Consider the following 25,137-nt stretch of genomic DNA (forward strand, 5'->3'; position numbering starts at 1 on the left):
CACTGCAGCCATCTCGGGACCCCCTCTTTAAGCACCATGTCCCCATTCCCTACTGCAGGACTCTGCGGGCAATGAAAGATTGACACTCCAGATACGAAAGGAGTCGGCAGCTCCAGGAATGGATACTCCTCAGTATTTCACACGAGCAGGGGCAGGAGAGGATGGGGGCTTGTCATGCCATCCCACAGGGACTTCCTCAGGCAGGAAAACCCACCAGTATACACCTAGTGTGCAGTTCTGAGCATAGACTGAAGAATGCCTCGGCCGCATGGACAACCTCGCTCTCAGTGGTCCTCCTCCCTTTCCCTTCTGGGCAGGCAGCTACAGGACCCTAGAACCAGTTCTAGCCCTTACTCCTCTGCCCCCGGATGGGTCTCAGACCCACGTATGACTTCTCTGTCCAGGAGGGGCAGCTAAGGGCACAGCAGAGCCAGGAACAAGTTTCCCCCAATTCAGCCAGTTGAAGGTGCATGTTATTGTAACACAGGGTGTTTGGGATCTGACGTACAGCAAAGTAACCCACTTTGATCTTCAAACAGATCCCACAAGCCACAATGTTTTGAGTGTGGAAACAGAATAACTAGGTTCCCTGATGACATGTCAGGGAGGGGGGCTCCAGAAAGTTAGGCCTGTTTTGACCAGCACATGGGCTGCTGAAGGAGCTGTGAGGATTCCTTCAAGGCCTTGCCTGAATGGAGAGGGGATGGTTTTGGTTGCAAAGATCGGGTAGCTCCGAAGCACCATCCTGCGAACAGGTTTCACAGACGTGCACGGAGAGCACCCAGCACTGAGGGGAGAGCGCTCACCACTGTGGTTTCCCTGTTCTGGCTGTACACCGCCTGAAGCGATGCCACCCCAGGCACTCTATATCCTGCCTGATCTCTGAGGCTTTGGCTGCTGTCCCATGGGTGCATCTGGAAGTGACAGGACCCTTCTCTGTGCTGCTAACATGCATTTTATGTCCTTATTTTAGTCTCATCTCTTGGCGTGTGCGGTTGCCTCCAACATGACTCTGCATTATCAAGGCTATAATGAGTCCCGTTAAAATGGATTTGCTGGAATAATTATATTCCAAAAAAAATCTGCAAGAAACTGCTCTCTCTTCTTAAGGGGCATTTGTGCCCCGTTATTTGCAGTCACACTGTCTGCGGCATCTGCTCCCTTTAAAACGTCTAACTCCAATCTGATCTGAATATATAAATCTGAATTATCACAGCAAACAGAGATGTGCTCACACCTTTTTTTATCTGTTGCCATGGTGATTAGATAAAATTCACGCTAACTCTCTGGGGAAGGACGGAATTACTTCAGACAGAATCTCACCCCACTGGGTGAGAACGCCTGGAGCAACTTCCTTCAGTAACAGGTCTGGGCACATGTCTCACTCTGGGAGGGCGGAGCGGGGGAGGACAGGACACCTGTCGAGACAGTGGGGGTGGCGGGGACAGATTTTTAAGATTGCACTAGGATGGGTAGGGATTTGATGCCCCCAAAACATCCCAATGCAAGTTCAACTACAAGCCAACTAATCCCAATCGGACACTAAATATAAATTATTAGTAATTCTTTGCAGGTCTATCATACCTTCCATCTCAAAGCTGTCCTCATACATCAAACCGTGAGCAAGACAAGCTTGATCTTCACATCACAGGTGGGGAGAATGGAGGCAGAAAGAGGTTAAGTGACTCAGGCCCAAATCTCGCACCGATTTACACATGCCAGTCTCCTTGATACCAGTGTAAAATCCAGCATGTGCTTAAGACTTTGCAGAATTGAGGCCTCACTTAGCAAGTCAGTGGCAAAATGGACGTGCTCTACTTCACCAGCCCTGGAGCTGGTATGGAGTGTGCGCACCCAGCAGCCATCTACACTGGCAGTAGCATGTGGGGTACGTGTAGCGACACGCTGCAGTGGAAAGCGGCCTGCGTCCATGCTGCAGTGTGGAGCTACATAAGATAGTGAGTGGCTCTGGCAAAGGGGCGTCAGCAGGACACTGTCCTGCTCAAAGCAGACAGGGGAAGCACTGTTTGGGGGTGAGGAGAGCTGCGTAGGGTCTATGTGCCCTGAGGTTGGACATATCTGTACTCTACTTGCTTAAGCCACGCCTCACCAGCTACATGGCTGTTTATGCCTGCTCCAGCAGGTGCGCAGTGTCTGTACACTACAAGCTGCTTGAAGCGTAGACGACCAAAGGTTCTGTTCCCCCAGAGGGGAAGGGGAAGACATTTTATAGAGAGAGGTTCTTCCTTAGTCGCCCAAAACAATACAGTCACAGTCAAAGGGAAGTTTCCGAAGAGACAGGCACTGCAGTAAGACAACAGATCCAGGATCGGGTGATCAGTAGCATCAGGCACAATGCACAGAGCGTTTTACATTTACTTACCCATTGTCTCACCATTGTGACTTTAACAACATTCAGCAGCTTTAATAGCTGTATTTTAAGAGGTCATGAGTTTTAAATGAAAAATATCACAGCAGGGGCAAGCCCCGCCGGCTCACAGCTGCAGCGGAAGTCAGCACGCAAGTGCAAGTGCTCACAGGCCATCCGCCCCTGCCCGCGAGGGCTGCATGGGAACCAACTGCTCCACTAGCATCGGGAGAAGACAGGCTAACGTGGCACAAGCCTGCCCCCCAGGAGAGAAAGGGATAATCTGCAGACAGGTCAGGCTGGCGTCCCTGACAGCACAGAGGACCCACCATCCCAACCCACAGCCTCTCCCCGCTCAAGAGATGCTTACCACCACCACCACCACCCTCATCACTGCTCGCATGCGCTATCCCTTCCCCGCCTCTGAGACTACCAGAGCGCAAGCTCTTGGGGGCAGGGGCTGTCTGCTGCTTGTTCTGAACAGCAGCTCTGCAGTCCTCATCTCCGCTGGTCCCTAGGCACTACGGGCAGGATGGTTGCTTCAGGAAATGGAGGAGGTCACAGTCGCAGCAGCTGAGGAGTGGGTGGAGTCTCTCTCAATACGGCATTTCGTGCTGTACGAGGAATATCACAGAAAGGAGGAAAAAACCAAGTCAAGGGATGCAGCAATGGAAGCCAAGCATTGCTGCTGTGGAAGTACTGACCTTTCCCTCAAACCATTCCCCGGCTGTCCCCTGCACCCCTCCGTCCCACAGCACCTGCTGTCTAGACCAGCTTCCTGGTATCTCTCCCAATGTCCGCTGGAAAGTACATGTCCCCGTTGCTGACACATCTCCATTGGTCTCATTCTATTCCTTTCACTCCATAAAGCACTGGTCAACAGAGATGGCACACAAGGCACTAAACGAAAAGGTCTTCGTACATGTCTCTAGGTAGGGCTGTGGCTCTCATCCCGGCACTATCAGAGCTCGGGACCAGAACCAGCACCAAACTTCCCCACCTTGTACCAAGTGCAAAGAGCCAGGGCAGTTGGCATTCTGCACCACCCAGTCAGAGAAAGAGGCCGTGATGTCCCAGCGACCCAGCGGGGCCCCACCTCTGAGTTTTAAGAGCGGACTGCACCATGACTTATGGAGCTGGATCCACGTCATCCCAAAGGGAAGGGAACAAATCTCATAACTCCGCTACATGCGGAAAAATTAAAGATGCACGAAAGCCAGCAATGAGGACTCGTCTGCTCAGCTCAGTTCATTGACAGACCTAGAAGGAGCAGCCCTGTATTTACAGCACCTCCTGCTAAAGGGGGCAAACAGCAGCCAGCAAGACACCTCTCTGCAAAGCATTTAAGAGGTAGGACTAGTTATTAAGATTGGCCGGGGGGGGAGGGAGGGGGAGCGCACAGAACTGTCAGCCTCAGATCTACATTTCTTTTAAATCTAGTCCAATATCAGGGCCTGATTCTGAGAGGAGCTGGGCGCCTTCAGTTCCCATTTATTTCATGAGGCATGAAGGGCGGCCCACATGATGCTGAGTATCCCCAATTCCAGCAGACATCGAACACCCTGATTTCAAATGGGCTGCCTTCCCACCATGGATAAACCCTCCCTTGGCTTTTGAAGACATCAGCAGGATTGGGATTCAGCCGTCAGTCAACCCCAGGGCTCGAGAACCTTGCCAGGCCCTTCAAGGCCTCTCCTCTTGCACACAGGGGCTTGCGGGCAGCTAACCAACAGTCACTCCATGCGCAGCTGGCAACACACAGTCACCACCGAGGCAGCGGCCTGCCCAACGTGCCTGCACAAATGTGGATTTTGTATGCACAGAAACGGTGCCTGACCTTATCAAGTGCACGTTGAAAAATGTGGGTGGGGGTGCGCTAAACAGAACAAGATGGCTCGATGCTGGCACTCCACCTGCTAGCGAGCAGGGAGTCCCAATGCCCACCCCACCCCACACTCTGAACCCTTTCCAGATTTCTCTGTGTAATGGAAACTTGGTAGGTTCCAGCCACAAGCCATGCCATTCAGCCTCCTCAGGTGCCCAAGAGGCAGGGAATACAAATGCATTGTTCTTCCTTCTGACAAATTCCAAACCACAGGCTGCCCGGGAAAGGGGAGGGGATGCAATGGTTAGAATTACACCAGCCAGGGTTATTTTGTATTCAAGCAAAAAACAAACAGAAGATAGCAGCTGGTAAATACACCCTGTAAGTTATCTCCTGTCCCCACCCCACCCCACTGAAGATAAACACACAAACAAGGATTGCGTTTCACCTCCTATGGCAGTGTTTATTCTGCCCCGGCTTCCAGCTTTCTCCAATAACCCGAGATGGATGTTCTCTGAAAAAGAGCCTATTGATAAAGGACAATACTTAATTCTCTAGGTTCTGGTTATTCTGTGCCTAGGATCATCTTTCCGTGCTGCCCTCGGTTATACAGCGCATGCATATTGTTTGGGGAGGAGCAGATGAACAGCACCTGCTCGCCACTAGTAGCGGAGCTACAATGCAAACGCTAGTTTCATTTCCAATACAGCTGAATATAAAGGGACATGCTGGAGGAACATTAGACCCATAAATACTACTGGTGTTTTTAATTTTCGGTAGACTCATGCTGTGTCTCTAGACTCTCATTACACTTTGAGACAGATTAAAATGGAATTTTAATATAGTTACATTTACTTCCAATATTAGAGAGAAAATAGAGCATGTGACAGATGTTCCAAGGTGCAACAGAGGAAAGATTAAAACACACATGATAAAAGTGGGCATATTTAACCATTAAAATGCCATGTCAATTTTGTTTCCTACATGGCCACAAAAACCAATGCTGAGAGGAGTTTAAGCAGATTTCTAGAACCCCCCACCCATGCCAAACATAGGAGATTGAGGGGAAGGGGGACAGAAATAGGCTGCTTAGTTCAAATTAAATCCAGATCTAAGCCACTGCAGGTAGAATTGGTCAAAAATTTTCAAAGTTAAAAATTGACAAAAATTCTAATTGAAATTTTTATTAAAAATAGATGAAGTTTTTGCAAAACTCACATTCTGTGTCTGGACCAGTTCTAGCTTCAGTTTTTGATGTTGTAAAGTCAAGATTTTGTTGTCCAATGAGTTGCCAGGATATTAGAGCACAACAATTTGAGTTGCTCACACCAGAAACTTGGCTCCAAGAGAAATAAAAATCAAAAGGATACAATCCATATTTAAAAACAAATTAAAATTTGTATTTACTTCCTTGACTTCTCAGTATGATCCAATCTAGAATTGTTGGGTGTTTTTCTCCTTTAAAAAAAATACCTCATTCAGTTCTCAAACTGAAGTTTTACTGTGCAAGCATCTCCACACATCAGTTCTCCTCCCTCTCTCTGGAGAAGAGAGAAACCCCGGGGGAGGGGGAGGAGGGAAAAGGTACTGCTCAGCTGCAGTTCCCCCTTCCAAAAAAACCCACAAGATTTGTTGATAGCAACGGAGTTCAAAATCACAGCCTTGGTGTGAAGTGCAATCTTATCCGTAGTCCACCATTCTGTAAGCACTGTTGGTTTATTCTGAATAAATGCTACCCTACATTAAATGCCAGAACTCAGGGAGTGGTGCTGCATGTTTGCTGGGAGATTGAGAACTAAAGGCAAGATTGATTTTGATGTGAGCACCAGTAAAGCAAATGGGTTTTTGAAAACCCTATAATTTCTCTGCAACCCTTGACTTCACTAAACACACATTTTTACACTACAGCACAGTTAGGTAGGCATTAAACAAAAATGAGGTAGACTAATGATGATTTATGTGCAGGATAACCTTTTATAAAGAATTTATCTTTGATTTCAGGGTAAGTTACAGTGTTGCCAAGTTAACCAAATAACGCAGCTCACTAGGAAAAGAAAAAAAGAAAGCCAGAAAGCCACTGCAGCAGCAGGATACAGATATCAAGCATTTTTCTGCAATTGTTTTAAAATATCTTCTGAAATACACGCAGCAGGTGCTCCTGAAGAGAGATGCTTGTCGGGAACTAACCAGAACAAGTCAGGGAGAGGCACCCATTGCAAATGAAACAGTTCTGTGCCGTTAAGAACAAGAGCAGCTAGCTATGAAACATGCTACGAGCCTCAAGTTCTGCCTATTGCATTTGATTAAAACGACTTGGAATAGCCATAAAGACAAAACATTAAACCCAAAAGACACGTTACCCAGCATTAAAAGGGGCACTCCCCCCCCCCCACCAAAACACCATGCAAATATCTTTTTCTAGGTACTCCCTACACGCCTCTATATCAGTGGTGACCTTCGATATCAATAGTCGAGTTACAGGCACATCATAGCCACTAGCTAGCACTCCATGGTGGCGGCAAGACAGAAGTGGGGTCTGCTGTCCTCAAACAGCACAGGCGTCTACCTCCTGAGCTACAGGAAAATCTTCATTAGCTGCTGCAAATACAGGGTCTATGACAGTTCAGCAGCTCTGGCTCTGTCCAGCAGAGGACAGAAGAAAGCATAAGCACTAGCCCATTCACCCAGTGGTCCGCGAGCTCCATTCAGGTGATCCGCGGATAGTTCCCTCTAAGGTGCGTACCTGGGCGGCCACACATGAGAGAATGAAGGGCCACGCACCTAATTAGTGGAGCCACATAGATCTTTTCTCCTTAAAAAGACGACTTTAGGAGAGCAAGGCAGTGATGTACTTGTAGGTTTGTTTGACCTGCAGTTCACAACACAGATTTTTAGGCAGAAAATGGCTTTGATGTTTCAGAACCAATTTTGGTTCGTTGGTTGGTTTGTTTTAATTGACCACACAGAATGCAAAAGGAACCCACCCTCAGCTGTCCATTCCCCCTGCCACCATTAAGGACCCTCCCGCTTTCACGCAAGCACTTAGGATGGAATCAAAGGGTCACAAGAAGTCAAAACAAAGACCCTGTTTTTGTAGACATGAATCCACTCTTCGCTCTAACACAAGAGCAAATTAAAAAAAGTTAGCTTTGGGCAGATACAATATTTATAATCCAACGGCAAATATGTTTGCTTGTGTTGACTCTACATATAAATTGTCTCTATATTCTGTCTTTAGGGTAATTATTGCTTTAAAATGTTAAAATCGTTCCACTCTAATTACATCACTATATTTAAAAATCAAGCACAACTGCAAAACTTAAGTACCAGCCCGGGTTAAAAACGTGCAAGTGCAGGATGTCAGGTCAACAAACTGAAGTGCCTAAGAAATTGACTGTGCTCTGTAAAGGATGGCCAAGTTCAAGCCTCCAGACTGAACTGCTCCATCTACCCAACGGCACAAATAATGCCAGGAGAACTGCAGGACAAGCTTGCCCTCCACCGGCCCTCACCCAGACCTGGAGCTATGCACGAACAACACTCTTCTCCTGGATGCATTCTAGCTTTGGACTCTTTGTTAAGAGAGCCAGCTGAGTGACAGAGACACTCGCGTCATTCCAGCTCCTAGCAGGACCTCTTCCTCTCATCTCCTAATAGGGCCCTGACGAGCCACCAGACAACAACTCTCACTCACTGCACTGGATCTGCGCCAGTAACCAAAGGGGGACGTTTAACTGAAACTAGTTAATTTGACATTCCTTCACTGTAGTGCAGCTCCGAAGGTATAAATGGAGCATGAGAGATACAGGGCCATCACACTGAACGGCACCTTGGGCTGGACCTGCTGGTTGGAGTCAATGGAGTCCCAACTAGGAAGCCAGCTGCCCTCCCGGGAGATGGGACGGGGGGGGGGGGGAAAGGTGATGCAGAGAGGTTTATAATGCATCTCCACGGCCAGTTTGGCTGAATCTAGCCCTCAGAGTAACCACATGGTGCTCACCAGGCGAGCGCTTAACTGAAACATTCCTTCTGAGGGCAGTTAAGCGTGCATGGTGTGAAGCACTTTACTAACACCCAGAGACGGACAGCCAAGCAGCAAAATGCTCGGCCCCTTCGTGACGTCACAACTAGAGCAATACCGAGCCCCTGAGGGCTGCTAGTATTTACTGACCTGTGAGCAAATATCAAATACAGTGCACTCACCGTGGGCAAAATCCTTTGATTCTTTCCGGATCCCCCAGGGGAAGCAGTATTGATGGCTTTACTACTAGCTTACACGTGCTGTGCGGGAGGGCCAGCGCTGCCATCAATACCATCTCCAAGCAGAGAGTCAGAAGGTCACCCCGGTACGGAGGAACGTCCACACTGACCTCTCCACCTGCCTGTTCCGCTCTGGGACCCTCGTCAAGATCACCAGCCCTAGCTCTGAGATTCAAGGTCACCCACATCACAGTAACCAGGTTACACCCATGCCCAGGCCCCGGTGACATTCAGAATTTCCGCTTATGCTTCCGCAGCGAAGGCGCCAGCAGGAGCGCTAGAGGGCCAGTGACTACTGGCCTTTGAACCAACATGTCTCAGACCTTCTGCGAGCAGGGTTAGATGTGACACTCATAAGAACAGCCGTATTGGGCCAGACCAAAGGTCCATGCAGCCCAGTATCCTGTCTTCTGACAGCGGCCAGTGCCAGATGCCCCAGAGGGAATGAAGAGAACAGGGAATCACCAGGTGATCCATCCCCTGTCGCCCATTCCCAGGTTCTGGCAAACAGAGGCTAGGGACACCATTGCAACACTAGGAGCCCCCCAGAGGCCAGCCTATATGTGCCACTAGTGCTGGGTGGCACCACGCCATTCGCTGGGGGGTGGAACCCATGGGAGCAGCAGGGATACGTTCTACTAACCAACCAATAAATCTCAGGGTAGGTGGCAGCTCGAAACACGCCCAATGGCGAACACTCAGCTCAGCGCAGCACTTTGCACATCACCCAGTGAACTCTGCCATCCAACATCTCACTGCAAACGCTGCGCTGTCAGTCCAAGAGCCAGCTACAAACCACACCAGAGCATTAGCCAACGAAGCAAAGCCACAATTGTTTCTGTGCGCGATTTGCTCACAAATCAATGAGCACTTCATACAGTCTCGTGTTCTTCTCCTCAAACAACAATGTGCTCACTAAAAAGATCACCATGGGGGGAGGGGGTGCTAGCCTCCTCTTCCAGGTAACTTCCCATGCCACACACACACACACACACACACACACACACACCCCTTACAATTCCCATGGGGTTCTCATGGGACGTGGGCATGATTTGGATCAGAGCTGGGCAAACAACAGATTTTTCAGTGCAGTGCAGCACAGAACATTTAATTCCAATGTGGTACATTTTTAATGCTTCGGGGGGGGGGGGGCGCGTTAAATATACTTAAAAAGGATGTTTTGAAATAATGTCACTACGAACCAAAACACCAAGACATTTTGTTTTGAAAACGTCGAAACAAAATATTTCTATTTCTTCAGAATTGTTTGTTTCCAACCAAAACAATCTGGTGAACTAGCCGTGAATTTGTGAAATGTTTTGATGTTGCCAAATCTGCACTTTTTTGCAAAAAAATAAATAAAATAAATAAACAGAAGTAGTAGTAGTAGTTGTGCATGCAGCGCTTGGCCCCGCTGAAGTTCTGATGAGTTTGCGGAGCGAGCGCACCCTTTTCCAGAGGATCATACGAGGGCTGGCACAACTCAGGTGCGTGGGCCCACCCACACAACCACGACTCCTCTGCTAATGAGAATCAGGCCCAAGCACTGAGGAGTGGAAGACACTAGCCCTCACACCTGCCCCTTTCCACTCCCCACCAAGATGGGCCCAAAACCCAGTGCCCTCAGTGCCAGGGAAATTTGGATCCTAACTCCCAGCAGGCCCTTATCACTGCAACGGGCCACACCAAAACTCTGGGTCCAAACACCCCAGAACCTGGGCCTGGACTCATTCTGCACTTGTCTTCAGCGGTTCCTGGCACTTCTCCATAGAGGCTTTAACTCTGCTCCTCAATGAGCCAATCCTGCACGGAGCAGAGCACCTTCTACTAGGCTTTCGGGGAATCAGGGGAGCTCAGCACCGCGCAGAATTGGCCCCCGGAGCTGGATTCCTCAGCACCAGGCGCCACAGGAGCACGGCCTCTGATCAAAAACTAGCTGAGCAAACTTTTCCCCAAGCTGCAGCAGTCACCGGCCCAGACCCCAGGAGGGGCAACGTCGGCGCCAGCCACCCTGCCAGGCAGCACACGTTCTCTGCACCATCACCTCCCCAGAGACAGACCGGAGTTAATTACTCCTCTATGGCGTCTCCTTGCCCACAAGTCTTAAAGGACAGCAACTGTCCCAGTAACTGGAACGCTCCCTGGGTGCATTGACAGACTGCGAGGGCCACAGCGGGAAGGCAGGGAGCACGTGGGCCATGGACATCTGTGCTGGCAGGAGTTGAAGAGTGTTTGATTGGAAGGGTTGTAAAGAGTCATGAGAGAGGCTTTATTTACTCTTGTCACGCCCCGCTCCCAGCAGGAATACGTGGAGATGGACGGCACAGGGTGCCTCTGCCTGACTCCCCACTGTCACGTACCCTCCAGGTTGGCAAGGTCACCAGTGGGTGGGAGAACCCAGAAGACACGTACATATTGTCACACTTCAGTTATATGCACCTAGGAGCCTCAAAGCACACACTGCAATCCTGGCAATACAACAGCGCCACCGAATACACAGCGCAGTCAAACCCCGCTCATTTCCAATGTAAATCCAGCCCACAGGCTCAGCTTTCGTACTAAGATGATTCATCAGCAAACCCCCTTGCTTTTGGGGCCCAGGGACAGAGAAAAACCAAAAAGAGCTCTGTGTACAACAATTCATGCACATGGCAATGCAGTTAGTATTCGCTGGGAGAATGGAGGGTCCCCCTCCTGCTCCTCTCTTACCTGGGATGATTGAAATAGTATCTTTCTCCCAGGACACAACGCTAACATATTCCTGCACTGAAGAAGGGATGAGGCACTTGAAGACAGCCACGTTTCCACGCATTGACCTTTGATCCTCCACCCGGACGGTGTAAGGTTCCCTGAAAACTGCAGAAAGAAAAGCAGACGATCAACGCACCGATGCCAAGTTGCACCGGGCACAAACACATTAATTTAAACAGTTCCCAAAGATTGTTTTTTAATCCCACATTTTGAGCAGCTCCAGCGTTTGCCACAAGGGACGAGCTGGAGGGAGAGCGAATTCACATATGCACGTGTGTCTAGGGGTCTCAACATCCCCTGTGCTCACGGGGGCCAAACAGGAGAGAGATGCCAAGAAGTATCGTTTTCTGGGAACAGCTCTGAAGTGGGGCATTTAAATGATTGCGTTGGCCAGTAAGGAGGTGCCACACCAACCCACACCTCTCGTACAACCCACAGCAGGACATAGCGACAGACTATGGGGTCACTTCCTCCCGGGCCACCATGCCACTGAAAGCAGCATGGCCCTTGCAATCCCCTCACTGCAACAAATCACATCCCAGGTGCACCTCCTCCCAGGCACTCGCAGCCCCCAGCCACTTCCACTTCCCTCCACCCCCCGGCCGCTGTCAAGTCATGGGAAGAGCCCTCCTGGGGTGGGAGGCAGCTCGCTGCAGGGCAGAGCAGCACTTCCCAGCACCCCCCCCACACACACACCATGTGAGGGTTCTGGGCCGGCCCAGCAGGGCACAGGGCAGCATTTGGGGAGGAGGAAGTAGCTCTTCTCGGGCACCAGAGCACGGCAGGGACTGGCAGAATCCCACAGCAATAGTGCATGTTTCACACTTCTAGTGAGCGTAGGCCTGGAGCCGACAATCCCTGCTCTCTCTGGGCAAATTCCTCCAAAGGGACCTGCCTTCCTGCCGGGCAGGGGTTCCCATTTGCAGGGGCCACGGGTGCCCAGAGCTCTCCGGATCCAGGCAGCTCCTCAGTGGGGCAGGCCTTGCACAAGGCAGGGAAGAATAATTTCTCCTCTTGCTGAAATGCAGTTGGGTCTGGGCAGGAGCTGAGCGCGCATCAGCATTGCTCAGCACTAGGGCACAGGAGGGAGGTAGAAAATGGTACCCTATTGAAACCGAAGAGAGGGGGAATGCAATTCCCCAAAGTGGGGTCTGCCAGGGCGCTAGGGCAGACAGCGCTTCCCCTTGCAGTGCGACCCGGCAACGCCCACAGCTTGCCCTGGCAGCCCTGCAGCGTTCTCTCTCTGGGGAAATAACAAGGGATTATCCAGACTAGTAGCAGCCCTAATGAACTCTACGAAGCACTGGATCAGTTTGCTTGATCGGCTGAATGTCCCACGGTCTCTTTGGTAAGGAGACACGTCAGTGCAGCCAATAGGGAGTGCAAGCAGACACAGCAAGAACTGGTCATGTTTAAATATTTTCCATTTAATATTAGCCTAGCACATGGGTGCGTGATCTTGTCATGACAACATGCCTGCCCCAAAAGACACTGGTTTTTCATTATTCACCCCCTTGGAGAGAGAGAGAGAGAGAGAGAGAGACAGACAGACATCACCGGATCATCTGCGGCTCCCCCCGGCCAGAACAGCAACAATCCAATGCGTGTTTTAGTAGAAAACTCTCAACAGCCACGGGGAGGAGGGGGTGCTTCCAGCACTGAACATATCTGTTGGCAGGTGCAGACTCTGTTTCCTCTGAACAGGCCCAAGGAGTATTTAATAAGTAAGACAGAAGGGGATGCTGCTTCTGCCTGAAATTCCTTCCCTCTAAGTGCCCAGCTTTCAGACTTGACGATTTTACTGCAAGAGCTCAAGACAGAAAACTGCTCACAGGTTGGAGGCAAGTGGCAGCCCCTCCCTCAGGAAGCCCCGGTGAAACCTGCCAGCAGTCTGGTGCAGGAGGTGCTGAACTGCAGTGAAATAATAGGTGACAAGCTGGCCCAACCCGAGCAGTTGCTGAGAAGGCCGCCGGTCAGCAGCCAACGCACCTTCAGAGCACAGATCCAGGGCACCAGCTGGCTTGACAAGCCACCCGCACATGAATGTTGGGGGGTGGAGAGGGGGCTACATATGTGCATGGTGCTTCGCAGGTGCGTAGGAGGGCATGCTCTGCACCCCCAGGAGACAAACATAGCAGATGACCGGGGTCTGGGGGAAGGCAGAGGGCTGGTGGAGGCAGGCCCAAGAGGACACACTCATTGCTTTGCAACAGAGAGCAGCTCAAGGACCAGAGTGGATTGGTGAGCAGGAGCCATGTCAGTTACACAGGAGCTGCTTTCTCCTGCCTAGATGGTTAGGAGAGAAGTGTCCCTTCTCGTCACCTAGCCGGTCCTCCTGCTTTACCAGAGACATAGAACCTTGCCCTGGAATCTCTGTACCAAGCCCGTCACTTCTGCCTGAGCTAGGCCGGACCCTTTAAAACCCAGCCAGTCGTGACTGAAAGAGTCGAAGTGATGGAGAAACTAGCCCATCCCTGGGTAAGTTGTTCTAAGGGTTAAAAATTGCACCTTATTTCTAGTCTGAATTTGTCTAGTCTCAGCTTGCAGTTTAGACCACGTTGTCTCTGCTAGATTAAAGAGCTGTTTTCTATCAGACATCTCTGCCCCATGTACTTGTAAAATTGTGATCAACTCACCTTATCCCTTCTCTTGGGCAAACTAAGAACACATTGAGCATCGCAAGTCCTCACTAGAAGGCAGGTTATACAGACCTCAAATCATTCCTGGTGCCTCTTCTCTAAAATCTTCAAGTTTTCAACTTTACATTTCAGTTTATTGTGTGTTTGCTGGTTTAAATAGCCTTTTTCAGGGGATTGCCATTACAAGGCTACAGAAGAAGAGTGTTTGGAGACGGGATTTCAGTGACAAGAGGATATTCGATTAGCATAAAGGAAACAGGTGGGAACAGAAGCACAGTCATGAGCAAAAATCCCAACTTCTATTTCTAAGTGTTTCCAACTATCCTAAAGCCAAACGCAAATAACTGTCATGGACTGAGCTGTCCCGGTGACATCCCGAGGAATCCTGTGAGGACGTCCCATGGGTACCTACTGAATAAGAAGGGGAGGCACTGGCCTGGACTACCAGCTGAAAGCCAATTCAGACTTGCAACGCCCACCTTCATACAAGAGATGAAAGCCACAGCACTGTACAGCAGCAGCCTGCAGTCACTCCATGGGGTGCAGTAAGTCTAGTATTTACAACAGGGAGCTGGAGTCAGGACTCCTGGGCTCCAGCCCTGCCACTGACTCACTGCCTCTCCCTGGGCATGTCACCTCACCTCAGTGTCTAGAGGGAGGTAACAGGAATCCTGGCCTGCAGGGCCAGACAGCTGTGACAGGAGATGGATTTTCACCTCTAGAAACTTCCTAGGGAACAACAACAAAATTGAATCTGCCACTCCCAGCATTTGCTTCCGTGAACACCCTGGCACAGCCGGCCCCTGGGGGAGTGTCTGCAGAAACAGCACATTGTAAGTCATTACTAGAGAGTTGGAAGGTTTGGGGGTTTTGGGGGGGGGGGTGAAACAGGAAAAGAATGTTGGACCCCAGATGCGAGTATTCACTCTGGAAACCTGACTGCAGGGGTGTTGCTCATCCATCTGGAGAGCAGAAGCAGGGCCATGTGGCCACCTTGCCTGATGCAAACTAAGCAAACCGCTGGAATGTTGGATACCCTCAAAGGGCTGAGAGAGGGGGTCCTGCAGCAGGGAGGCAGCTGCCAGCAGAGTTGGGCCAGCTGCTCTTGTTCTCAGGCACCCACCCATCTTGGCTATTGGGAAAGCATCAGTTACAACAGCACCCTCTGCCTGCCTCATGCCAGCTCATAGAGTCCACCACCTGGTTCCACAGCCTCACCCGGCCCACGCTGGTTCCATCCCTGCTGGGAGCCATTTCACAGCGTGGCCTAGCGGACAGAGCATCGACTGTGATTCAGGAGACCTGGATGCCACTGGCAGACTGGGCGACCTTGGACAAGCCACTGCACTTTGGTGCCTCAGTTTCCCCATCTGTAGAATAGGGATGACGACTCCTTTGTCGGATGGCTGAGAAGCTGTACAGAAGTGCCAGGTATTGGTTGTATGCGGTGTAGCTGTAGCGGTCAGTCCCAGGATGTTAGAGGTAATAGAAGTTGGTCCAATAACAGATATTACCTCACCCACCTGGTGTCTCTAGGTATTATTACTACTTATTAGACAGCCACAGTTAAACTTCCACGCAGATGGGAAGCTCAGTCTCCACCAGAGCTGGGTTGACTCGAGCTGCAACATGTCACACATCTGATAAACATTTATTTACATTCCCCTCCCTTAAACATACACCCAGCGAATTGCTCACTCCCGTCTGCCTTGGTTTAGAGCTTAACTGCTAATGCTGGTAAATAATTCACTCTCTGGGCAGGAGGGGGTTTCATGCCAGTTTACTTTGCAGTATAATGAATTAAAATAAAAACACCCTTTAGTCTGTTCGTCTGTGTTCTCTGTGCGAGCCCTGTTTTTAATAGGTTACATAATGAAGTCATTCCTGGGCTATTAGCCCTCCTCAGCCTGGTCAATAATTTACTATAATCACTTTGGAAAGCAGCACTTGGCTATATTCCTCCTCCTTTTGTTTTCTTAGAAGTCTTGGGGTGGTTGGGTTGGAGCCTGCAATGCAGATACAGGGGCTTAGGAAGGGGGGTTAATGAAGCGTGGGGGGGGGTTCCCCCCTTGGGAGGACCTGCTGAAGGACTGGACAATTATATAAGACTATCCAGGAGTTTGGGAATGAAGATAAACCCTCATGCTGCAAAGCTGGAGTCCATCTCTGACTACGGGGGTCAGGATGAGACCTTCACGGGGCAGATTATCCCACACCTGCTAGCTACGGCATGGGTTCTTGCACCTTCCTCTGAAACATCTGGCTCTGGCCACTAGTCCATCTAATCCAGTGTCTGATCTCCACAACAGGCTTGATGCAGTCTGGCAATTCTAGATCTCAGTGGCATGAATGAGAAGAGAAGATGCCCCTGGCTTTCTCCATTGCTCCCCAACCCTGGACTCCAAGCCTGCTGTCCTGCTACTTCAATCACCGAGACACACGTCTGGTCAGCAATCACAGAACCATAGGGGGCTAGCAGGGATCACCAGGGTCATATAGTCTAACCCCACAAAGATTTCTGTACCCACGTCCCATTTCCAGAAGGGTTCAAAGATTGCAGTGAATAAAGCACTTGTTCTGCTGCAGGCGGGTCCTAGTCCCTGGAAGATAATGGGATTTATGCCCTTCTTGAAGAAGTCACTTTTGCATCTACTCTTCCACATCTACCTAGCTGCACTGTCATCTAGAACCACAACCCACTGTTGTAGCTTGCTGGGCTCTACCAGCACAACAGCCCTCTGGGAAAGCCCCATGACCCTTCCTCTCCTGCCTTGCTCTGGGGCATCTTCTCAGGTGGATGGAACGGAGGCTTTTGTCCCAGTGGGACATGGCAGGGCCTGGCTCTCCCAATATTTGAAGGGGCTTGGCCTTTGCCAGTCAGGGATCACTCCTGGAGACCCATGGTCTCTTGTTACTATCAGCTTCCCCCAGAGCCATCCCCAGTTTGCAGCACTAGGATGGCTCTCAGCTCTCTTCGCTGCTAATCACTCTGCAGAGCTCTCCTGACCAGCAAGTGGCCTAAATTACTGTTTGTTCTTGGCTTGGGTAGGATGCAGTTTTTGAAACATTATTGACACTCCGCCTCCTGTTTGTCCAACACCCTGCCCTCATAACTACTATCTGTCTACGCGGACATCCATCGATCCTCTTGCAATAGACCATTATAGTCCCAGTTCCACGGCCTTGCTGCAAAAGCCTCTCCAGCACGCAAAGCCATATGGCAGCTGCGTTTTAGCCCACACACTCTCAGGCTCCACAGGTCACTCCCACAGGAGTGCCCATAACATCCCCATAAATACTGTATTCATCATGGCAGGAAGGCTCACTCGGTAAAACTCACCTCCAGGCCCAGAGGTCACACGTTCAAGTTTCACCCCAGGCTGTCCGCTCTATTCTCTGGCACAGTACATGGGGAGAAAAGCTAAGCTCTTAATAGGAGACTAAATCCTTGTGCTTTCCATGGGCCACGTCCAAGCTACAGAGCCCACCTGATAAATTCTTAGCACAGTCTTTTTTCTTGAGAGACAGGTAAATATCATCATCCTCGTATCACAGATGGGAAGCAAGGCAGGAAAAATTAAGTGATTTGCCCAGGGTCATGCAGGGAATTAGCAGCAGAGATGGGACTAGAACCTTGGTCTCCTGTACCCAAGCCACAGGATTCTGCGGTCTCTATCCCATTTCTTGGAAATGGTGCAAGACGATACCCAAACACCCTGGCGAATACGCTTCCCAAGTAAACAGACTAACGTCCACAGTGGAGTATGAGCTAAAGCTGAGCCCAGAGGCTGACGCCTTGGCCTGCACTATTGGCACCTTTACGGTGAAGGGCTGCAAGGCAGACGCAATACAAAAGGTACCAGGTAAAAATGACGTTATTGTCTGTTCTGGTTGCTGGCACACAAGGCAGTGCCCACTTTGGGCCCTTGCTAGGACCTGCTCTCTCTGCAGAGGCTGGTGCTCACGTGGCAAGAGATGCTAGATACTGCTCTAAACCCACTGTAGGGAACCCATTAACTGAAGATACAGGCAGAAGGCCCCTGGAGCTCACTGCTGGCCACTGCGCTGCCTGCGGGCCTGATCCTGTGAACGCTTATTCCCATTCACACGCTGACTCGTATGCATCGGCCCGCTGGAGGCTGAGACGCTCCACCCCAAGCCTTGGCAGGAGCAGGCCCTACATTTACAGCTCACTCTCAGGTCTCCTTCCAAGCTCAGGAACAGCGGTGCTTGGCTGCCCAGAGGCTCTCCAAGTGCCACGAGGCTTAACGAACGCACATCTGCACGGCACGCTTGGCAGGGGACAGGCATTCATTTACTCGGAGGTGCAGTAACTTGCCCATGGCCACGCAGAGTGAGCAGCGGAACCAGGAATAGGACGCAAGCGCCCAGAGTTCCAGTCCTAATCACCAGCGAGCCCTGATGCCACCCTCTTCCATGGTTAATTGATGAAGTGAGCTCACCATATCAGCCACTTCAGGCAATTCCGTGGCATTGGAGAGAATCAGTCGGGACACACAAATGGGCTAATCATTGTCACAAACACAGGACACCAGAGAACCCACCACCACCTCTGAGCCCCGGCCCTGCCCACGGCCCTACCTGCTTTAACGCGGATATTGGGGCTCCTGATTTTGCCCGCCGAGTTCTCCGCGGTACAGAAGTAGTCATTGTCGTGGATAAAGCTATTGAAGGCTGATGGCGAGAAGGGGTAGAGCTGCAAAGTCCCATTGGCATGGACATGCCGGATGTGCGGTACATCATAGATGTCGTCCCCTGTGGCGAGGTACCAGCGAAGGGCGGCGCTGGGTGACCCTGCTGCGGGGCAGGGGATCACCACCCCAACTGTGCTGGAGAAGGTCACCTGCTGGATAGAGTCGTTCACAAAGTAGAGACTGGTTCCAACATCTTCAGTGTGTGCTGTGGAGAGACCAAAGCCAACAGCAGAGAGTTACTGCAAACATCCGACTCCTCTTGCCCGCAGAACAATGGCTTCCCAATGACATGCCCCGGGAGCCTTCCTCAGGCAGCAGCAAACAGCCCCAAACGGAGCGCGTAAATTGGTGTATGGACACAGGGGCCAGGTACTTCCCGCCTCTCCTAGCTACATAGGTCACTGCTCTCCTCAGCAGCTGGGCCAGGGCTGAGGGGATGCCCTGGAAACCCCAGCCCTTTCACAGGACAGCAATTTCCCAAAATAGCTAGGACGCCTACGACTAATGTAAGCTACATTTCCCAGGATGCCCTTGTGAGAGCCTCCCCACAGGTAAGTCACCTGTCCGTCCCCTCCCCCACCCCCTGGGCCAGCTGAGTTAGGGAGGGAAGAGGCGGCCATGGACCATCGGACACCTCCTGAGAGGTCTCCTCAGACAACAGGCCCCAGAAACAGCCAGGCAGAATTCTAAAGCGCGGGGACGGTTTTGTGACAGGAAGCTGTGTGAGAGCAATGGGACTTTGCCAGTCTCCAAGGGAGCAGCTCTTCACAGCCGGGTCTCCCAAACTGCAGCCAAGGCCTGGAAGAGGAGGAAAATTTCCCTTGACCTTCCTCCTCCTCCAGTGCAGGTGGAAAGGCCTTTCCCTCCCAGCTCCTTCTTCCGGCTGCTCCACTCTGACTCCTTCCCACTGACGCCTCAAACCTGGAAGGGGAGGGGACAAGTTTGCCGTCAAGGTGCCAAGTCGCTTGGAACCGATTTTTTTTAACTGCACTACTTTTACGTAGGCAAAAGGACATTAATATAGAAAGCAGTGATCGGTGTCAGGGTATTAATAGCTCTAGGGGAGAGCACGATCCTTCTGCTTGTGCTATAGCAGGGCCAATAAGCAAATAACTACTCTACCGCTGGGTTAGAATGAGTCACAGGGGACCCTTCCTCACCTCAATTTCTTCAACTTTGGGGGGAGGGAGAAGAGGGGGAGAAGGGAAAAAAAAGAGTCTCATCTGTATTAATATTCTTAGCTTAGCTTTTAGCTGCCCCTCCAGGGAGAATGCTTCATGACTGCTCATTTGAGAAAAGGCTATTAAAGCGTTATCGGCCAGAGCAACTCACATCACATCACAAAGCCGTGAGAAGACCATCAGCACCAGCCTCCACGGAAAAAATAATATTTGTGTTTTCATCAGGACGGGTGTTTGGAACCGCGCTCCCTGCCATGGGTAAGTGTCACGTCACCAGCTGGCTCAGGCTTTCCCGAGCGGACGGGGCGAAAACAAACGCTGGAGTGTTGTTATTTTACTTTACACAACAGTATCTTTAACGTGCAGGTGACAATAATAGTAATGGAACTACACTTCTAGAGAACTTATCAGAGCAACTCCACAGAAGATTAGACATAATGTGACTTGAGTTAGGTATTCTTGTTTTATAGAGATGGGGAAACTGAGGCACGGTGAAGTAAAGTGCCCATGGGGTCTTAGTGAATCAGAGGGAACCCCAGGAAGGGAAGAACCCAGGAGTCCTGGCTCTGGTCCCCTGCTGTAACCACCAGAACATGCTCTCTCATTGAGCTGGGAATACAACCAAGGAACCCTCTACTCTACCCACTAAACAATTCCCCCTCTTATTTCATCCTTCTGGAGATGGGAATATAATCTCTCTCTCAGCACCCATTAAACAGCCTGTTCCTTGTTCCTCTCCATGTTTTGAGCAGGAACATCAGCTATAACAACAAAATTTCCTTTCTCAAAACTACCCAGAGTTCTACTAGCCCAAGTCAAGGATGCTGCAGTCAGTATTGTGGCTACAAACTGGTAGGTACCAATGATGAATTGATTAGGAATGTTACTGCTGCTTAAACAACAGATTTACAGGTAAAGAAAAGAAGCTTCACCCCTCCCCCCCCAAATGAGCCCATGCGCAGACAGAAAGGGACAAAGACATTTATTTATTTTTTCCCATTGGGCTGACAAATGCTAGGAGACTTGTGACAAACACGGGGTAGGACAATCTACAGCTGATCCTCTGATGGCCTTTGAAAAGCTACTTGGGCTTTCAGTGGCACGATGCCACTAAACAATCACGTTGTGACATCTAATCTCTTTGGAGCAGGAGCCATCCTTTTGTTCTGTGGCAGTGCAGAGCCTAGCACAGTGGGCCCTAGCTATGACAGGGGCTCCGAGGAGCCATCAAAATACAATGTCTTAAGGCTGGTTTGTTGTGAGGAATCAGCATTTCTGCTCTTCTTGCCCATACACGAGAGCAAAATATGTATTTACAATCAGATGAAGGAAAACAAGCAGAGAGAAAGCATCTGTGTGCTACCACTGTGGTAACATTCTGCATGTGCCCTGAAACACAAGATGGCATGGAGACAGCTCTACCTTTAAAGGTAGAGCACACAGAAAATAGAACATCCTTTCTGCTGTGTAGCTACATGGGTCATGTAAGGACCTAGAACCATGAATATTCTGTAGCTCTCTGCAACTCTGGTCCATGGCACAGTCCCTCTCCCATTTCATCCACCCCCGCACCTCACAGCCCCCTCCTGGAATCCTAGAGGTGCCTTTTAGCTGTGTGAGAGAAGAGGGGGGATTCTAGTAACTCCTTCACATCCCATCCCTTTTCTCAGCCCCCCTCATTGCACTATTGCAGCAAGGCTCCCCACTAGTCCCCATGAGCGTTCCACTTGCTCTGCCCAAGAGCAGGCAGAATTGACAGCGCTGACCCCCAAGTGAGTATCCCTGCTCTAATGGAAGCCACAATTTGCAGGACATGTTGCCCGCTGTAAGATGCAATGATCAGATATCATCCTACTAGGGAACAATGTTCTCTGCAGACATCACCCTTGCATGCTGGATACACAGAAGGGGTGGGGGGAGGAATGGAAAAATACCTCATAAATAACGAGAGAAATTCAGATTACCAGCAAAGCTTTTTCAGGTCAAAGGGGAAAATGGATTTTTAATAGAAAATGGAAGTTATGGGATTGGTAGTAGTTATGTGACAGACGCATAGAGTTAAATCCATATAATCTCCTTTACCATTTAACATTGAGCACCATCCTAATCCCATGTTTCATAAAACTGTCTCCAAATCACTGAGAGAGATTAAAAATTTAGAAATAGCACTGCAATATTTTTAAACCAGAAATCGCTGCTGGCATCTGGTCACATGCGTTGACCCTAACCTAAATATTGAGGGCATTAATTTATACAGCCCTCAAACGCTGGGGTGGGCGTGGTGAAAATGGACCAGTTTCCTATTGGGAGACAATATGTATTGAGTGCTGGAGACCTGAACTCTGCTGGATGAGAGCGGCACCAGTGGACTAGTATGTAGAGGGACTGTGCCTAGCTAGCACTGAGGAGTATCTGTTTTGAGTTATCACTGTGCAATCTTCTTAAATCACAGTAAATTACAACCTAGGGTATTGAAATATTAATACCTCCATCTCAGCTGGGAAAAGTGAGTCATTTTGTTATCATCCCTTAGCAATATTTACTAGTCTTGTTCGCTGGACTCTTGAAACTGCACTATCTTTAGAAGCAGAGCCGCTCTCGGCACTGCAGAAAGCTGCGCTGGCTGGAAAACACTCATTTACTCTAATGAGAAGCCATGGCAGAGTGAGCATGAATCCACCCCAACCCTATCACTGAGCCACCTGAAGTTCAGGCTTGAGTCCGGCCCAAGAAACTGCGCAAGCTGAAGTTTTCAGCATGTGCATTCAACAAAAAAGGTGCAGTTTTAAACGCTTAATGCAGTGCGTACGGTATGTGGCTTTCAGGCTCAAGGCATTGGCTTTTCCCACCATACGTGACCCAAGAGCTCAGAGAGGTGGCGGTCACTAACACCCCATTTACACAGCACCTTTCCTCCCAAGGCACTTCACACAAGCCACACACTTCTGTATACTCTGAGGTAAGATGCACACAGGAGCTTTAAAAGTAGGAGTTTAGGACAGAAAGTGAAAGAATATGGAGTCCAGGTCAAAATGCAAGAGGAATTTAGTGGGTCAAGTGCAATGACTCCAAATGCACCTGGAGTTGCCATCCTACCCTTTAGCAGGATAGCATGGACAACATTAACAACACGTGGTCAGGACCCCCCAGCATCACAATGCCCCCCCATCATGCTGAGGCCTGTGCACCTGTTAGGAGGGAAGAGCACCACTGAACCCCAAATCCTAGTTCCAGTGGCACCTAAAGGTGAGATCTGACGCTGGGCTCACAGCCCAAATCAGCACAGAGGCAGAGCAGACTCAACTCCCATCTTCCAGATAGCTGAGAAGTCACAGTCTCTGCAGGTGCCATTTGCACACACCCAAACCAGATGGAGCACGTACACCAAGTTCTGATCAAACGAGCACACCCTCAATCCCCGCACAGAAAACACAACAACTCTCCAAGGACATGCCCATTACCTGGCGCCCTACCTCTGCAAGGCAAACCTAACCAAAAGAGGAGCTTGAAACGCAATCCTCCACCTCCTCCCTCTACACTGGGATATTGTGAGGGGGACACGCAGAACTAGACAAAGGGAATACGCTGAGCCAGAGTGGGGGTGAATGCACCAGCCTTTCATCTCTGGAGACCTGATTTCAAGTTCTGCTTATGTCACATACGCAGCAACTCTGGCAAGTTTCACCGGAGTCTCCACTAGACATTTGGTGACATCACTGAGCCAACACACATTTCAGGACCAGGTCAAGTGTTCAATCAAGGGAGGCTCAGGACTGGACTAAGGTCCGGACTGTGGTACGTCAGAGGAGTGTGCGCGTCAGCTGCTAGGCTCTGTCCCGAGCCAGCAGGCCATGACTTTCATTAGCCCTAAGCCTGCACACTTCTACAAGCAGAGAGGGCAATTTCCCTCACACGCCCCACAAGGTGTAAGAAATAAACCAAAAAGTGAATCAATCGACTGACTAGGCAGAGGGGAGTACTGAACTCCACTCCATTGTGTACTTTTCCCCAGTTCACTAGAATGAATGTTGGCTCTCTTTGGTTCCCACAGGCCTTTCAAAATGTAATTCCTGGTCTGGTCAGCAGATTAGCAAAGGCCAAGGAACTGGGTTTCTAGATATTTGATACTGCTTAGTCAGCAAGGGGTGTTTGCAATGCTATAGGGGGCATTGAGGGATTGTTTTTAATTTAAGAATCTGAGGAAAGATTCTTTACAAAAAAAAAAAAAAAAAAAGCTACTTAGAATTTTGGTTTCAAAGTGCATAAAATTTTGGGCCTTAACTAACCCCTGTGTAAACTCACCAGCAGAGTACTTCCAAGTCTCCTGAAATAATCAAATACATTTGTGCTTCATTCTCTCCTAGCAAGTTGAATGTAACAGCCTGCCTATTTCGGAGTCTGCTGAATTCACATTATCCAACATACAGCTCAAAACTCACACGCTTCCATGTCAGGAGAATTCTTTCCACAAAGACACCTCCAATTTGAGTCTCACACTGAGCTCAGCAGCTGGTTCAAACGAGGCAGGTGCACCTCAGTGCCACACAGGCAGAAAGGAGGGCACCACATTGGACACATATGGTGTCTTGTAGGTGCTCAAAGCATCGCCAGTGGATACCTAAATTCACAACCCACTGCCAACCTCTGCAAGCTGGGTGAGGACAAAGGCTCCTAGCATGGGCAAACTGACAAGGCATGATTGCTATTCCCTTCTGAAGAACACAAGTACCAGAAAATATCAGGGTTGCATGTGTTGATTCTTCATTTACGGCACATAGAGCTTTAGACCTGAGCAAGGCGTAGATGCTGGTCTCTTAGCAAGTTGCCATCATGGCCCTGATGTCGTAAAATAACGACGCTGGGCACTGCCAGGATTTCAGTACTGCAAGCTCTACCTCCGTGAATTTCGTGGATTCCACGTTAAATTTCCAAGATAAATGAGCGTCGTACCACACTGGGGGGCACAGGGGGAGAGATTAAAAAATGGAAGCAACATATTTCCCTGCTTCTAATATTTGAACACAGCGTACACAAAATGCCACCATCACAAATCAGCAGGCAGAGAACTCCAGCAAAATCATACAGGGAGATTATTCCCCCAGTTTAAGTATATCAAGATTTTGACTTGTAGCCTCCTCCTGATCATACAGCTTCCAATTTACATCGCCCTCCCTCTCATTGTTATGGGCTGCTCTTTAATTTGTATAATCAACCACCAAGCCCTCTTTCGCTCAACTCCCCGCCTGTTAACTGCCTATTTTTATTTTATAAGCTAAAAAAATAAACAAACAGCTACAGTCTACTGAGGGATTTCTAAACTTTAGTGGTCCCTGGGATCAAATGTTTATTTGCTTTTTGTTTCTAATTGAGCTCTTGTTCTACAGCAGAAATGTATTAA

The 25,137-nt window shown here is 49.8% G+C and overlaps 1 protein-coding gene across 3 annotated transcripts in view; it reads right to left on the reverse strand.

The window, feature by feature from the left end:
* DSCAML1 (DS cell adhesion molecule like 1) overlaps positions 1–25,137 on the reverse strand; it is a 279,877-nt gene that overhangs the window by 251,610 nt on the left and 3,130 nt on the right. For all 3 annotated transcript variants that reach the window (XM_034754688.1, XM_034754690.1, XM_034754689.1), the window contains exons 2-3: positions 18,446–18,763; positions 11,163–11,309 (exon numbers count right to left, since the gene is read on the reverse strand). In XM_034754688.1, the coding sequence (XP_034610579.1) occupies positions 11,163–11,309; positions 18,446–18,763 (465 nt within the window). The remainder of the gene's footprint in view (positions 1–11,162; positions 11,310–18,445; positions 18,764–25,137) is intronic.

Source organism: Trachemys scripta, chromosome 21 (assembly GCF_013100865.1).
Source record: "Trachemys scripta elegans isolate TJP31775 chromosome 21, CAS_Tse_1.0, whole genome shotgun sequence".
In the NCBI taxonomy this organism is placed as follows: Eukaryota; Metazoa; Chordata; order Testudines; family Emydidae; genus Trachemys; species Trachemys scripta.